This window comes from Chiloscyllium plagiosum, unplaced genomic scaffold (genome assembly GCF_037043375.1).
Source record: "Chiloscyllium plagiosum isolate Xiang-an unplaced genomic scaffold, Cpla_swu_hap1 HiC_scaffold_7, whole genome shotgun sequence".
Taxonomy (NCBI): Eukaryota; Metazoa; Chordata; class Chondrichthyes; order Orectolobiformes; family Hemiscylliidae; genus Chiloscyllium; species Chiloscyllium plagiosum.
The window spans coordinates 53,125,351-53,141,721 of record NW_028270145.1 but is presented as its reverse complement, the minus strand read 5'-3'; the positions used below and the strand labels follow the sequence as shown (position 1 = coordinate 53,141,721).

At 40.4% G+C, this 16,371-nt stretch overlaps 1 protein-coding gene across 7 annotated transcripts in view; it reads left to right on the top strand.

Moving 5' to 3' along the window:
* LOC122551557 (rap guanine nucleotide exchange factor 4) overlaps positions 1-16,371 on the top strand; it is a 293,650-nt gene that overhangs the window by 253,143 nt on the left and 24,136 nt on the right. For all 7 annotated transcript variants that reach the window (XM_087989018.1, XM_043693619.2, XM_043693618.2 and 4 more), the window contains 2 exons: positions 4,947-5,072; positions 11,770-11,948. In XM_087989018.1, coding sequence (XP_087845144.1) covers positions 4,947-5,072; positions 11,770-11,948 — 305 coding nt within the window. The remainder of the gene's footprint in view (positions 1-4,946; positions 5,073-11,769; positions 11,949-16,371) is intronic.

Here is a 16,371-nt window from a genome sequence, read left to right as displayed (position 1 = left end):
CATCCACTTCACCCTCCCCTCTGATCTCTCACCATTACCCCCCACCTCCATCCACCTATTGCATTCTTAGCTACCTACCTTTCCCACCATCACTTCCCTCCCCATTTATCTCTCCACCCATAGGCTCCCAGCCTCATTCCTGATGAAGGGCTTTTGCCCCAAATGTCAATTCTCCTCCTCAGATGCTGCCTGACCTATTTTGTGAAATTAACCATTTGCCTGGAAGAATAAAATGGAAGCACTTTAGTTATATAGTGAGAGATTGCAGATACAATGGGATCTTTCTGGCAGAATCTGTTATGGCCCTGAGTGATATGGGCAATGGTGAAAGAAATGGCAGAATCAAACAAAAAGTCCTGTAAGACCATCATGTGGGAATGACCTGTATTTTCAGACTGGGTTCTGGTGTCAAGACAAGATTCTCACTCGGCAGGGGCAAGTTCCCTTTTTTAAAAGGGACTATTACTACTTAATGACCTTATTAAATACAGATCTCCCCTCAATGTGCAGCTTTACATGCCTACTACCTAGCCACAAACAAACTAGATGCGAGGAATTCTCAAAATGAAGTCAGAGCAGGTACCTAGTGACTTCAGTTCCCCGCTTGCCCTGAAAAAACTCCATGTTGGACACCATAGAACAAAAAATATTACAGCGCAGTACAGGCCCTTGATGTTGCATTGATCTGTGAAACCAATCTGAAGCCAATGTAACAGAGACTATATTCCATTATCATTCATATGTTTATCCTACAACTATTTAAATGCCCTTAACGTTGGCGAGTCTACTACTGTTGCAGGCAGGGCATTCTATGCCCCTACTATTGAGTAAAGAAACTACCTCTGACATCTGTCCCATATCTATCACCCCTCAATTTAAAACTATGTTCCCTCATGTTAGTCATGACCATCCGAAAAAAGGCTCTCACTATGTCCACCCTATCGAATCCTCTGATCATCTTGTATGTCTCTATTATGTCACCTTCGAGGAGAAAGTGAGGTCTGCAGATGCTGGAGATCAAAGTTGAAACTTTATTGCTGGAACAGCACAGCAGGTCAGGCAGCATCCAGGGAACAGGAGATTCGACGTTTCGGGCACATTCCTGAAGAAGGGCCTGTGCCCGAAACGTCGAATCTCCTGTTCCCTGGATGCTGCCTGACCTGCTGTGCTGTTCCAGCAATAAAGTTTCAACTATTATGTCACCTCTCAACCTTCTGTCTAACGAAAACAGCCTCAAGTCCCTCAGCCTTTCATCATAAGACCTTCCCTCCATACCAGGCAACATTCAAGTAAATCTCCTTTGCACCTTTCCAATGCTTCTTCATCCTTCCTATAATGTGGCGACCAGAACTGCACGCAATACTCCCAAGTTCGGCCGCACCAGAGTTTTGTAAAGGTGCAATGTGACCTCAAGGCTCTGAAACTCAATCGCTCTACTGATAAAAGCTAAGACACCGTACGCCTTCTTAACCCTATCAACCTGGGTGGCAACTTTCAGGGATTTATGCACATGGACACTGAGATCTCTCTGCTCATCCACACTATCCAGAATCTTAGCATTAGCTCAGTACTCCGTATTCCTTTTACTCCGTCCAAAGTGAATCACCTCACACTTGTCCACATTAAACTCCATTTGCCACCTCTCAGCCCAGCTCTGCAGCTTATCTATGTTCCTCTGTAACCTGCAACATCCTTCTGCACTGTCCATAACTCCACCACCCTTAGTGCCATCTGCAAATTTACTAACCTATCCTTCTACGCCCTCATCCAGGTCATTTATAAAAATGACGAACAGCAGTGGCCCCAAAACACATCTTTGCAGTTAACCTATCAGGGCATACTCCTTGGGCACTGGACACATGGATGCTACATTCACCAGTATTGAATCCAGCATGTGCCAGCCTCTAAGAATGCTCATGGCATGTCTCCAATCCACTTATAGGCCTTTCCTGGGTTTCACTGCTTCACAATGCCACAAGTAACCACCACTATAATGCTGCAACAAGAAGACTTGTGTTCAGAGAGACACACCCAACTCATGGTTTGGACCAGGCTGCATCTCCGGGTTGTTCCTTTGCCTGGAGTCACTCTGATCCTACCTGGGTGCTCAGAGCATCCCTGCCTGCCTTTTTGCTGCTTGCCCCTCTGCCAGAGATACCAGGTTCACAGCACTGCTAGTATTAGCTTGCTGTTTAGTGCGCACACACAGCCCAGAGTCTTAAGGAAGTTGTCAACAGTCCTCCGTGAAATCAAGAGAGATCACCATCAATTGGAGGGTCCGAGCATCGTTTGTCAAAAACGAATCTTCAATTCCAGTTCAGGGACTTGGACATGAACCATCAGCTGCTTGGGACAGTCAGAGTCTGCATTGCTTCTTCACTAGGGATAAGGAGCTGAATGTTGGACAGCCATCCATCCTTCTGGATTCTTTCTGCCCTTTTATGGGCTGATCTCCTCTTGGAATGAAAGCAAGGCAGGTATTATAGGAAGTGAAAATGTATGGCACAGCTGTTGATGCAGGTGAGGTGGTATTCTGAGTAAGTGCGTAGGCAGCACAGAGGGCTTGGGGTGGGTGACAGTGAGTCAAGGAAAATGTAAGCAACGGTCAGCGTGGTGCAGCATGAGCCTTGGTGGGAAATAAAGGTGCAGTAGCAGAAAAAAGTGAGGTATTAGAGAGACTATAGTAGCATGTTCCCTGGCACATTGAACCGTAGTGTTGTGCATTCCTCCAGATGGCTGAGACTGCATTAACTTGGGTAGCAACCTTGGTCCAACCACTGCCAGTCCAAGAGGAAGAGAATGTAACAGCTCTGTGCCATTGGTCCAGTAGAATCTCTGAGTCACTTTCATGTAAAGCAGATCACCAATTTACCCTTACCTGCAATGTTCAGGGCAAATGTCAGGAACCATGCAGGGCAGCTCCAGAATTCCCTGCATGTCTGGGAGCACAATGTTTGAAGCTTTAGTACTGATGTCAATGATGGTGTCCATTCTGTGCTTTTAAGAGTAGAACTGAATTGCTCCAGGTATGGTGAGTGACAGAATGGTGCTAGCATTTGGGAGGGGGGGGAAGGTGCCATGTGGGCAGAGTGGACATTAAATGACATGGGTTTGGTAAGGTGCAGTGAAAAGACCTTGTTAGGCCTCGTGGAGGGAACCCCTGCATTAAACTCCTTGAAATTGATACTGAGCCAGAAATATGTATGGTTGAGCCCAAGTATATGAATGATATCTGGTTAGTATGCAGGTACAGCAAATACTTAGGAAAACTAATACAACATTATCACTTAATGTGAGGTGAATTGAATACAATATGGGATTATCATGCTTCAGTTATACAGGATACTGGTGTGACTGCATCTGGAGTACTGTGTATGGTATTGATCACCTTCTCTAAGGAGTGATGTAAATGTGCTGGAGAAACTTCAGAGAAGGTTTCCTGGAATACTTCATTACCTGGAATGGGCAGGTCATCCTGTGATGAAAGGTTGGCTTGTGTGTAATGCGGTTTATAACCGTAAGAAACTAATGTTGAAATGCAGGATCCTGCGAGGTCTTGACAGGTTAGATGTAGATGGTATTCTCCTCTTGTGGGTGAATCTAGAATTTGGGGACACTGTGTTACAGGGGTCACCTGTTTAAAACAGATGAGGCAATATTTTTTTCTCAAAGGTCAACAGTTTTGGAAATCACATCCTGAAAAGGTAGTGGAGCATAATCCTTGAGTGTTTTTAAAGCCAATATAAATTCTTGTTAAGCAAGGGATGAGAAGTTGTCAGGGCTTAGTGGGCGTGACTTTATTCAGTGGAACAGGTTTGAGGGGCCAAATGGCTTACATCTGCTACCAATGTGTGTGTTCGTGTGTAAGCTATGTAATAGTATGAAAACGTTTTTTCAGATCAATGGTATTTTCTTTCTCTGACCATAATTTTAGACCATAACACTTAAGCTCCATTTGTATCTTTTACACTGCATGGGGTTTATTGATTTTTGAAGTGTGCTTTTTGATTATATTATATTTCTTTCTCATGAAAAAAAAATCAAGCGACAGCCTAGCTCTTCCAATCCCCATGATGGCAAATATCTCTCAATGGTATCAGAAGTTCTGGGAAGCTGATTTATGTCCAACTCAAAATGGGCCCTATGGGAGTCCTCACTGGTTCCATTTGAACCTGTCACTTCATAACTTGGCTCATACTAACATTTATTTTTAAAAACTGATATATTTAGAACTGTTCTTAGCTGGTGAAAAGCTTGCTGAGAAGTGCAGCTCTAAGTAAATCAGATGGAATGGCAGAACACTTTAGCATTACTTAGAAATTTCCTCCCTCATCAATGCATTCAAGACCAAAAATGATGCTCAACCCTTTTCCACCAGATCCTCCACCTCACCATCCACAATCTAGAATCCCAGGCTCCTCCGTTCAGCCAATGTTGATTTTTATCATTTGTGACCAGGGTAGGGTGTGGTTGCAGTGTTGAAAGATCGGGAATTGGAAGCATTTACCTAGCATTGTCAGAAAGTGTTGCAAAGATCATTGTTGGGGTGTAATGATTATTATTGAGGGGATGAGCATAATAGGGAAGTGCAGGAAGGGATTAGCAGTGTAGTGGGGTCAGGGTGGAGGAATCTTAAAAAAATGCTTCATTTCAAAACAGTGGAGTCCCATGAAGCTGGGGCTCCTCATGACCATGTCTTCAGCTCTTGTTGAGATAGGATGTATGCTTCTACAGAATTGTGCTTTGCCACTTGACTTGCCAAATCACTCCTTTACTGGATCAAAGCTGGAGGTGGGACAAGAATGTCCAAAGGCTCTTGGGTAAAAAGGCAAGGGTGTGGTTTTAAATTGTTCTACTTCTAACCAGAAGATTTGGCTCCAAAATAATTTCCACTTTGCATTTAAAAAGATCTTTTTTTTTGACTTTTGTCGTATGATCTTTTCCAGACACCACTGCCAGAACAGGAGGGCCCATCCACTGGAACTATGGCAACTTTTGAGTTAATGAGTTCTAAAGATCTAGCCTATCAGATTACGATTTATGACTGGGAGTTGTTCAACTGTGTATATGAGGTACAGTAAGAGCTTTAATATCACCATTCATACAAATCTTTTTAAAAATGAATTACTAAATTATAAAATTTATTCTCTATGTAACCTTGATGTAGAAGACCCACTGGACCCAAGTATTCTAATAGGCCAAAGTTCCTATTTGCATAGACGTAACATTATTTTGTCGCCTTTTAAACAAAGGAACTAACATTTGTATGTTTCCTTTCGTGACCTCTGAACCTTCTCATCAGCTTTATAAACAGTGAGGTCCTTTTTGAAATTTAGTTGCTGTTGTCATGTAGGAAATGTGTATCCAATTGGTGCACAGCAAGGTTGCAGGTCAATGTGATAATGACAAGTGAAATCTATTTTTGTCGTTTTGAAGGATATATATTGATCAGCAAGGTAGAAAACCCCTGTCCAAGATCTCCTATTGAAGTAATATAACTCTTACTTCACCTTTTTAGGGGCAGGGAGGGTTTCCGATTAATGCTTCATCCATAAGACACACCGATGAAAGTGCAGCACTTGCCTGGTACTGTACTCGTGTCCAACCAGACTACAAGCTCAAGTCCTTGGAGCATGACTTGGACCCACAATCTCCTGCCTGAGACAAGAATTATACCTAATGACATTTCTGTACTTGAGCTGCATTGTTAAAAGCCAGATCCATGTTCTGCTTCTGTAGTTTAATTGACTACACTTGCTGATACAAAGGAGCATGTGTCTCACAGATAGATATGACCTATTGACAATCACCAATTAACACAACTTTAATGAAATATTAGGTGAGAAATAAAGTGTTAAACAAAATAGAACTTATTTTTAAAATGCACGTGCATTCAGCTATGATCAACAGGTGTGTTGGTGTCAGCAAACCTGGGTTTTAATAACATAAACTAGCCACTTTGAAAGATTTGCAATTGGATTTCAGTCTTCTTGTTCATTAGCTCCTTTCAATGTTTCATCATCCTTTGTATTTTCTTTTCCTTTCTTCATCTCGAAAGATGCATGAAATTTCTGATATAATTGTTTACATCCTTTCAAATCATAAAATATGCAGTTACCGTAACTGTCTTTCCCTTAGTTCATATCCATGTTGCCATTATTCCATAGTGTGTGTTACTAGCATTGATGAACCTCCCTACGCAGAATTTTATTAAATACGTCTAAATGAGATATTAACATACATACCACATAAATTGTCTTGTTCTATGCCAACTTTACATGTTCTAATACGATTTTTAGGAAATGTCAATGTAAGTTGCCCCCAGCATAGAAACCAACAGAGATTTCAGTGTGAATGGATGCTGAACTAATACTTCAATTGTATTTTGATTTACTTCTTTACACATTAAGCTAGAATTGCCACTGTTCTAATGCTTCTGTAACATGGAATCTGTCTAGTGTGACCGTTGGTAATGTTTTATTCTTGTCTTGAATTTACTGCTGTAGTTGAGGGCCCACATGTAAGATGATATCCTTCTGGACTTGCTGAACTTTCTTTGGAACTTGCAATGAAATAATAAATGCAGCAACTTTATTCAGGCTATATTTCAGAGAGCAACTAAACCATTACAAAGCTAAGGAAATCAGCCACAGAGCAAAACACATGACCTTAAAAAGCTAAGAAATGTTATAAAATACAAAGGAGTTGTGTTGCATGTCGAAATGGGTGTGTGTTTCAAGCTGAAATTCTTGATTTGTTGCCAGGAACATAAATGCAACTGCTTTCTGTTTCTATTTTTGGATGTTCTTTCCTATTAAAATGGAGAATTCTTCCTTTTAAAGTGCACCTAGTCATGTATTTAACACAGGGTCAAGTGGCAGGGTCACGATTTTTTAGTTTTACTCTAAATGTCTTATAGTAATTTTCTAGTTAATGTACAAAAGTATCTTTACTTCATCTTCTGGCTTGCTGTTTATGATGCAATCTGTTTCATCTGCTAAGTTTCAGATAACAGAGTAACATTTACCAGGTTATAGATTAGACCATAAAAGACTGAATTAGTTTTATTACAGATAACAGAAAGGGAGTGTAAAGAGACACTCCTTTTTATTGCACTCTTACTTCCTCTTCGGATGCATTAAAGTGAACAAGACTTTGCTAACTCTAAAACATACTCCATTGAGTATAGGAGTTGGGATATTATGCTGGAGTTGTACATTGGTGAGGCCTCTTCTGGAGTACTGTGTGCAGTTTTGGTTACCCTGCTTTAGGAAGTATATTATTAAATTGGAGAGAGTTCAGAAAAGACCTAGCAAGATGTTGCCAGGAATGGAGGGTTTGCAATGGCTGGATAGGCTGGGACTGTTTTCACTGGAGCGTAGGAAGTTGAGGGGTGACTTCCAGAGGTTTATACAATCATGAGGGACATAAGATGAATAGCAAGGATCTTTTCCCTAGGGTGGGGGAGTTCAAATCAAGGAGGCATATTTTTAAGGTGAAAGGACAAAGGTTTTTAAAATGTAGACGAGGGCAACTTTTTAAGAGTGTAGTTTGCGTGTGGAATGAACTGCCAGAGGGAGTGTTGGATGCAGGTGCAGTTATAACATTTAAAAAGACATTTGGATAAGTGCATGATTAGCAAAGGTTTGGAGAGAAATGGGCCAAACACAGGCAAATGGGACTAGTTTAGTCTGGGAACATGATTGGCTTGAACTGATTGGACTGTTTTCATGCTATACACCTCTAAACTGTAAGAGCAGGAGAAGGCCATTTGGCACATTTGAGTCTGTCCTGCCATTCGGTGCAATCATTGCTGATCAAATAATGTCCAATTCTACTTTTCTGCCTTCTCCCCATATGCCTTGATCCCCATATTGATTAAAATCTGTCTCTCAGCCTTGAATATATTTAACAACCCAGTCTCTAGAACTCTCTGTGGTAAAGAATTCTACAGATTTATTAACCTTTTTAGAAGAAATTCCTCCTCCTCCTCCTCCTCTCTCGCAAATGAATAACCCCATATGTCTTCTGGCCCTAAACACTCCTATGAGAGGAAACAGTCTCTCCATATCTACCTTGTCAAGCCCCATAGAATCTTATGTATTTCAAAAAGGTCACTTCTCATTCTTCTAAAAACTCTAGTGAGTATAGGCCCAACCTACTCAACTTCTGCTCAGAAGAAAATCCCTCTGTAGCTGGGACCAACGAAATGAACCTCTATGGCCTGCCTCAAATGCCAGTTCTTAGATAAGGGAACCAAAATTGCTTTCAGTATTTCAGGTGTGAAATAGTGCCTTGTATAGTTTTTGCAAGACTTCCTTATTTTTCTATTCCATTCCCTTTGAAATAAAGACCAAGTTCCATTTACTTTCCATGCTACCTAGTGAACTTAGTATACTAGCTTTGTGATTTGTACGCAAGGACTGCAGTTTCTGCATTTGAATAATATTCATCTCCTCTATTGTTCCTAGCGAAGTGCAAATTCTCTCATATTTTCCAATGTTGTATTCCATCCGCCCAGTTTCTAACCACTCACCTAGCCTATTATATCCCTCTGCAGACTCGTTGGGTCATCCTCCACTTGCCTTCCACCCATTTTTTTTTTGAGTCATCCACAAACTTCGAAATGGTACATTCACTTTCCTCATCAGAACCATTAAATGATACTGTAAATAATTGTGACTTCACTGCTGAGCCCTATGTTCAGGCTGTTATCCTTATCCCAACTTTTGGTCTTCTATTAGTTAGCCAATCTTCTATTCATGCTAATAACCTTCAACACCATGAGCTCTTAAGTAGCCAAACATGTGGGCTGAGAAGTGGCAGATGGAGTTTAATTCAGATAAATGCGAGGTGCTACATTTTGGGAAAGCAAATCTTAGCAGGACTTATACACTTAATGGTAAGGTCCAAGGGAGTGTTGCTGAACAAAGAGACCTTGGAGTGCAGGTTCATAGCTCTTTGAAAGCGGAGTCGCAGATAGATAGGATAGTGAAGAAGGCGTTTGGTATGCTTTCCTTTTTTGGTCAGAGTATTGAGTACAGGAGTGGGGAGGTCATGTTGCGGCTGTACAGGACATTAGTTAGGCCACTGTTGGAATATTGCGTGCAATTCTGGTCACCTTCCTATCTGAAAGATGTTGTGAAACTTGAAAGGGTTCAGAAAAGATCTACAAAGATGTTGCCAGGGTTGGAGGATCTGAGCTACAGGGAGAGGCTGAACATTCTGGGGCTGTTTTCCCTGGAGCGTCGGAGGCTGAGGGATGACCTTATAGAGGTTTACAAAATTGAGGGGCATGGATAGGATAAATAGACAAAGTCTTTTCCCTGGGGCCAGGGAGTCCAGAACTAGAGGGCATAGGTTTAGGGTGAGAGGGGAAAGATATAAAAGAGAACTAAGGGGCAACTTTTTCACGCAGAGGGTGGTATGTGTATGGAATGAGCTGCCAGGGGAAGTGGTGGAGGCTGGTACAATTGCAACATTTAAGAGGCATTTGGATGAGTACATGAATAGGAAAGGTTTGGAGGGATATGGGCCGGGTGCTGGCAGGTGGGGACTAGATTGGGTTGGGATATTTGGTCGGCATGGACGGGTTGGACCGAAGGGTCTGTTTCCATGCTGTACATCTGACTGTAAATGCCTTCCAAAAATCCAAATATTGTACATTCACTGCTTCATCTCTCCTTCTTACTGCTTCAAGGAATTCTAATAAATTTGTCAGGCACGATGTTCCTTTCATGAAGTCATGATGATTCTGGTTTTTTATTATTATGTTTCTAAATACTGTGGTTACATCCTTTATATTGGACTCTAATATTTACCCAATAACAGATGTTAACATAACCAGCCTAAAGTTATCTTTTTCTGTCTCCTTTCATATTAAAATAAATGTGTCACATTGGTAATTTTGAATTTAAGGATTCTTGAAAGATTACTTCCAGTACATCAATCTCTGTAGCTATTTCATTTAGTGTTCTAAGATGTATCCCAGTGAGTTTGAGGATTATCAGCTTTTAACCCCATTACTTTCCCTCCGTGCTTTTTCTTTTGCTTGCATTCTCAATATTTCTTATAAAGTTTAATTTCTCCCTCTGCTGTGACCCTTCCACATGAAGGATTTATAATGAATCACAAAGCTCCACATAACTTGTCCCACACTGAAGTTGAATAAGATATATCTCTGATCTATTATGGATTTGAGCATACAGCTCTTAATCTGCCTTTATAAAAGCTAATATTATGGGGCCTTTCTTTAAGAAAATTGTGCTATTAACCAGAAAAAAGAATATTGATAGTTATACATGTCAGTTAGTACCTGGAAGAATTACACGATATCACAAGATAAGTTCTTCCTGTCAGGATATAAAGGGCAGTTTCTAGGAGGAGTGAACCAGTTGCTGTTCTACTGCTAAATCCCCTGTAGCTAAATAGTAATATGTAATTCCTCTATTTAATCTCTTGAGATCTCAGGTTGGACTATCAAGCAACCCTGACACAATTATAATTAGTAAGGTACTATGTAATCTATTCTGCATAACAAGATTGAACCGTTTCTGTTGATGACTTTATGTGGGCACCTTTCCCCATTTGTTATATGACGCATAACAATAAGAAGTGTTCATAGCAATGAATCTACTCAAGGTATATCAGTTGGTTCCAGTGGACATGACTACTACACATTTAATATCTGTATTTTTCACACTGCACAAGGGGTTCGATTTGCATAGGAATTTCTACCCAGGAGATATTTTCTGACCAAGGTGCCTCACTTGCTGATTTAAATTAACTGTTTGGAAACCTATGAGCAGAGAGAAACTTTTACCTCCTGTAATGATTATTTTCTGAACAAAGCAATCCTGTTGGATGGTATTTAATTTGAGGTTTTTCTACTCTAGTGATGCATCTCTATTTAGTAGAATGCAGTTTGATAAACTTGAAATTACTGACCATTTCTCATAGGTACTTGAAGGTATGAAGAATGTTCTCGAGACTCAAATTATATTACTGTCTATTTATCATGTCTGCATGTGAATCGCCAGTTTCTATGTTTTTTGTTCCGCTAATATATACCTCCACTACTGTCTATAGGTGTCTATTACCTTATTAATACATGAGACTTTAGTTATCTAACATTTTGACTATGGTCAATTTCCACTACTGTCCTCTCCAAATATCCACATGCTTTTCCAACAGGATAATGATCAGGAGCTTGAACTCAGGCAGTCACAGCTGATCTTTCTCTTTCTAAACCAAATTGTGATCCATTTCATTCAGTGTCAACCAATCCATACATTCTGGACATTGAATTCGCCAACCTTTCTGGTTTCACGGAGATATTCAGACCAACGTTATCCAAAACCTCCAAAACCTTGCTGAATAAATTCGCTAAGCAATTGAGAGAACTTCCTCCCAAAATAATCTGAGCTTTAACATGCATTTCCCCAAGTAGTTTTGGTTCTCTGAATTAAGAAGTCAGACAAAATAACCCATGTGGCTTATGGCCTCTGCAAATCCCATACTGTGATTAGGACCTGATAAGAACAGCACAAAGTAACTGATCTTTTGATTTTATACCTGTTCACTGTAAGGGAAATACCCTGGTATGTGCCATACACTTCTGACTGATGCCCTGTTACATTGTTGTGGCATTGAATTTTCAAAATATTCACTAAGGCACAGCAAGCATGCTTCAGATTAAAAGAACAGCATCTACTTTTGAACATTGCTAATACATTTCCATCATTATCTTCTTCTCCCCTCCCCCAAAAGCTGGAATTGATTTATCACACATTTGGAAGACATCATTTCAAGAAAACCACTGCCAATCTCGATCTATTTCTTCGAAGATTCAATGAAATTCAGTTCTGGGTTGTAACAGAAATCTGCCTATGTTCTCAGCTCAGCAAAAGAGTACAACTTCTGAAGAAGTTTATCAAGATTGCAGCTCAGTAAGTATGGATAAGATTTATCTGCAATGCAATTATTGTTTAATCAGCTACTGCTTTATTAGTCCATCATAAAGGTTCAAAATGTTCAGTTTTCAGTTGCAATTGTCACCTATCTTTATATACTATCTGAATATCATCAATGTATCAATAAAATAATTCCAGCACAAAACATTCTGAATAAAACTGTCAGGCCAATTGAATTGGTGGGGAGAAAAGAACAGGAACACAAATTAAAGGTTCATAAAATGCCTGAAAAAAGTACTAAATTTTACTGTACAGCTGTTTTAAGAAAACTTTCTTAAAGAGGACTCTAAAAGTTTAGTTACCTATTTTAGAGAGAGAGAGATTGTATAACTGGGGATTTGCATTCAAGTGTAACTGTGGATCGCATTAATGCACTGAGTTGCAAACTGAGGACATTTCTAACAGTTCAGAATCTGATCGAAAAATTAGAAAGGGTGTCCAATAAGTAGAAATTTGGGATAACTGATCTCAGTGCATTTTAATTTGAAGCACTTTTTTGTGTACTTTATGCCAATTGTTGTATTTTATTCTTTCATGGAATGTGGGCATCACTGGCTCGGCCGGCAATCCTTGCATATACCTAATTGCCCTCAAGCTAAATCTATCATAGTTTTGTTGTGTGCAGATTCATTTTTTATATGTACGTTCAGCCTTTTAATTATCTGAGCCAGCCACTGGCTGAGTGGCACTTTATATTTTTGAATCAGGTGAAAGGTGATTATTCATTAAGCCATGCTTTTCTCTGATCTTCTTGTGCAGAAGGGCCATTTGGCCTCTCCTCCCTGTGCTACCTCTCTGGAAGGTACTTAATCCCATGCCCCAGCCTTTTCCCAATAATTTTTCATCATAAATATTATCGTACGGAAGGATGCCATTCAATCCATAATTTCTCTACCAGTTCTTAAGAGAGCTGCCCAGGTATTCTCATTAAGCGACACATAGGAGCAGAAATTAGACTATACAGCTCATTGAGTCTGCTCCACCTTTCAATCATGGTTGATAAGTTTCCCAACCCCATTCTCCCACTTTCTCCCCATAATCATTGATCCCTTTGACAATCAAGAACCTATCCATCTCCATCTTAAATTTACTCAATGACCTGGCCTCCTCGGCTTCTGTGGCAGTGAATTCCATAAATTCATCACACTCTGGTTGAAGAGGTTTCTCCTTATTTCTGTTCTGAAAGGTCTTCCCTTTACTCCAAGGCTGTGCCCTCAGGCCCTACTATCGCTTACCGATAATGTCTTCCCAACATCTACTTGCCCAGACCTTTCAGTATTCTGTAAGTTTCAATTAGATCCCCCCTCATCCTTCTAAACTCCATCTGAACTCCATAGATCGAGTCCTCAAACATAAGTTAAGTTTTCATTCCTGGGACCATTCTTGTGAACCTCCTCTGAACACATTCCAGGGCCAGTAAATCCTTCCTGACATATAGTGCCAATTCTCCAGCCCCATCTCCCTAGCTCTCTCAATTCATCACTTTGAAATAAATATGCAGCTCTCTTTTGAATCCTTCTATGGTCTCCTAGACAGTACATTTCACATCATAACAACTGAGTTAAGAAAGTTCTCCTCATTTCACTCCTAGCACTCTTACTGGCAATATTGAAATTGTGATCCCCCTTAGTTACTAACATACCAATTAGTGAAAACAGAATATCTTTCTTTACCCTGTCAAAATTGGTCATAATTATGAATATCACAATAAGCTCACCTCTCTTGATCTTTTTCTCTGTTCGAAGGCGAATGATCCCAACTTCACTAATCTTGTATCTAGAATTCCTCATTCCTGTATAATTCTAATAAAGCTCTTTTTGAACTCAGTCCAAGACTTTAACATCCTTCCCTTACTTAAGGGTATCCAGAACTGAACACAATGTTCCAAACATGGTCTGACCAATGATTTTTAGAGGTATTGTATTACCTGCTTTTGTACTCTTGATAACAAGCTTGGTTCCCGCTCGAGAAACTGGACATAAGGTAGGGTGTGCCTGCTGAGTGCCAGTCCTGTGCCTTTACTGCCCCCCATCTCAAGAAACCCCAGTTTCTTTGCTCTTGGCCCCTTCAGCGTCCCAGGTGCCCTTCCAACAGTAGCCACCTCCCTTCAGTGGCACAGCTGAGTCAAAGAGCTGCAAGAGAGGTGAGCTTATTGTGATATTCATAATTATGACCAATTTTGACAGGGTAAAGAAAGATATTCTGTTTTCACTAATTGGTATGTTAGTAACTAAGGGGGATCACAATTTCAATATTGCCAGTAAGAGTGCTAGGAGTGAAATGAGGAGAACTTTCTTAACTCAGTTGTTATGATGTGAAATGTACTGTCTAGGAGACCATAGAAGGATTCAAAAGAGAGCTGCATATTTATTTCAAAGTGATGAATTGAGAGAGCTAGGGAGATGGGGCTGGAGAATTGGCACTATATGTCAGGAAGGATTTACTGGCCCTGGAATGTGTTCAGAGGAGGTTCACAAGAATGGTCCCAGGAATGAAAACTTAACTTATGTTTGAGGACTCGATCTATGGAGTTCAGATGGAGTTTAGAAGGATGAGGGGGTATCTAATTGAAACTTACAGAATACTGAAAGGCCTGGACAAGTAGATGTTGGGAAGACATTATCGGTAAGCGATGGTAGGGCCTGAGGGCACAGCCTTGGAGTAAAGGGAAGACCTTTCAGAACAGAAATAAGGAGAAACCTCTTCAACCAGAGTGTGATGAATTTATGGAATTCACTGCCACAGAAGCTGAGGAGGCCAGGTCATTGAGTAAATTTAAGATGGAGATGGATAGGTTCTTGATTGTCAAGGGGATCAATGATTATGGGGAGAAAGTGGGAGAATGGGGTTGGGAAACTTATCAACCATGATTGAAAGGTGGAGCAGACTCAATGAGCTGTATGGTCTAATTTCTGCTCCTATGTGTCGCTTAATGAGAATACCTGGGCAGCTCTCTTAAGAACTGGTAGAGAAATTATGGATTGAATGGCATCCTTCCGTACGATAATATTTATGATGAAAAATTATTGGGAAAAGGCTGGGGCATGGGATTAAGTACCTTCCAGAGAGGTAGCACAGGGAGGAGAGGCCAAATGGACTTCTGCCCTGGCTTTTTAGCTCTGATGCTGAAAATGTGTTGCTGGAAAAGCGCAGCAGGTCAGGCAGCATCCAGGGAACAGGAGAATCGACGTTTCGGGCATAAGCCCTTCTTCAGGAATGAAGAAAGATTGTCCAGCAGGCTAAGATAAAAGGTAGGGAGGAGGGACTTGGGAGAGGGGCGTCGGAAATGTGATAGGTGGAAAGAGGTCAAGGTGAGGGTGATAGGTCAGACTGGGGTGGGGGCGGAGAGGTCAGGAAGAAGATTGCAGGTTAGGAAGGCGGTGCTGAATTTGATGGATTTGACTGAGACAAGGTGGGGGGAGGGGAAATGAGGAAACTGGTGAAATCCGAGTTCATCCCTTGTGGTTGGAGGGTTCCTAGGCGGAAGATTATTAGCTCTGATGACCCTCTAATAGTTTCCACGTTACTGATATTAGATTGAGTCATCTGTAATTACCAGATTGATTCCTTGCTTTTCAGTTTATAAATAAATTCTGTTTCCTTTCTTAAACTAATTCTTATTTTGTTGTGCATTAAAAACCCTGTATCTTACCTGATCTTTCCCATCCTGACTGATGAGCTCAATCTTTGTCATTCCTAACTGATTAATAATTAATTTACTTCTGTGTGTAAATTTGGATAACTTCAAAAAGCTGTAATAGCATATTACTTATTTTCTATCACATTTAACTTACATTTCACCAGTGCTAAATATTGTGTACTTAAACTCTTAGCTGCTGTTCCCTAGTTTCCTCTAGATGTGTACTGCTTATAGTGCACAACATGTTATGGCATTTTATTTTCTCTCTCAAAAGTCAAAAGTTTTAAATTATTATTGGAATGTTTATTAGAATTTATTTATTAGAACACAACCCAGACCTTCAAAATGTATCAGAGCCGATGAAATTCAACCGACAATTCAATCACGATTATAATTTATGAATATGTAGCAACCAACTTGTTCAGTGAATTTCCAATCAGCAATGCGATATAGGACATAGAACAATACAATGCAGAACAGGCCCTTTGGCCCTCAATGTTGCGCTGAACTGTGAACTAATCTAAGCCCATCCCCTTGCAATAACCCATCATGATCATCATCCATGTGCTTATCCAAGGTATTGTTTAAATGTCCCTAATGTGGCTAAGTTAGCCACATTGACAGGCAGGGCATTCCACACCCTTACCACTCTGAGTAAAATAAAGAACCTTCCTCTGACATCTGTCTTAATATGTAGCTAATTAAACTGTTTTGGTGATGCTAATTGTGGGAGTTGGCAACCAAGTCAAGAGAATGATG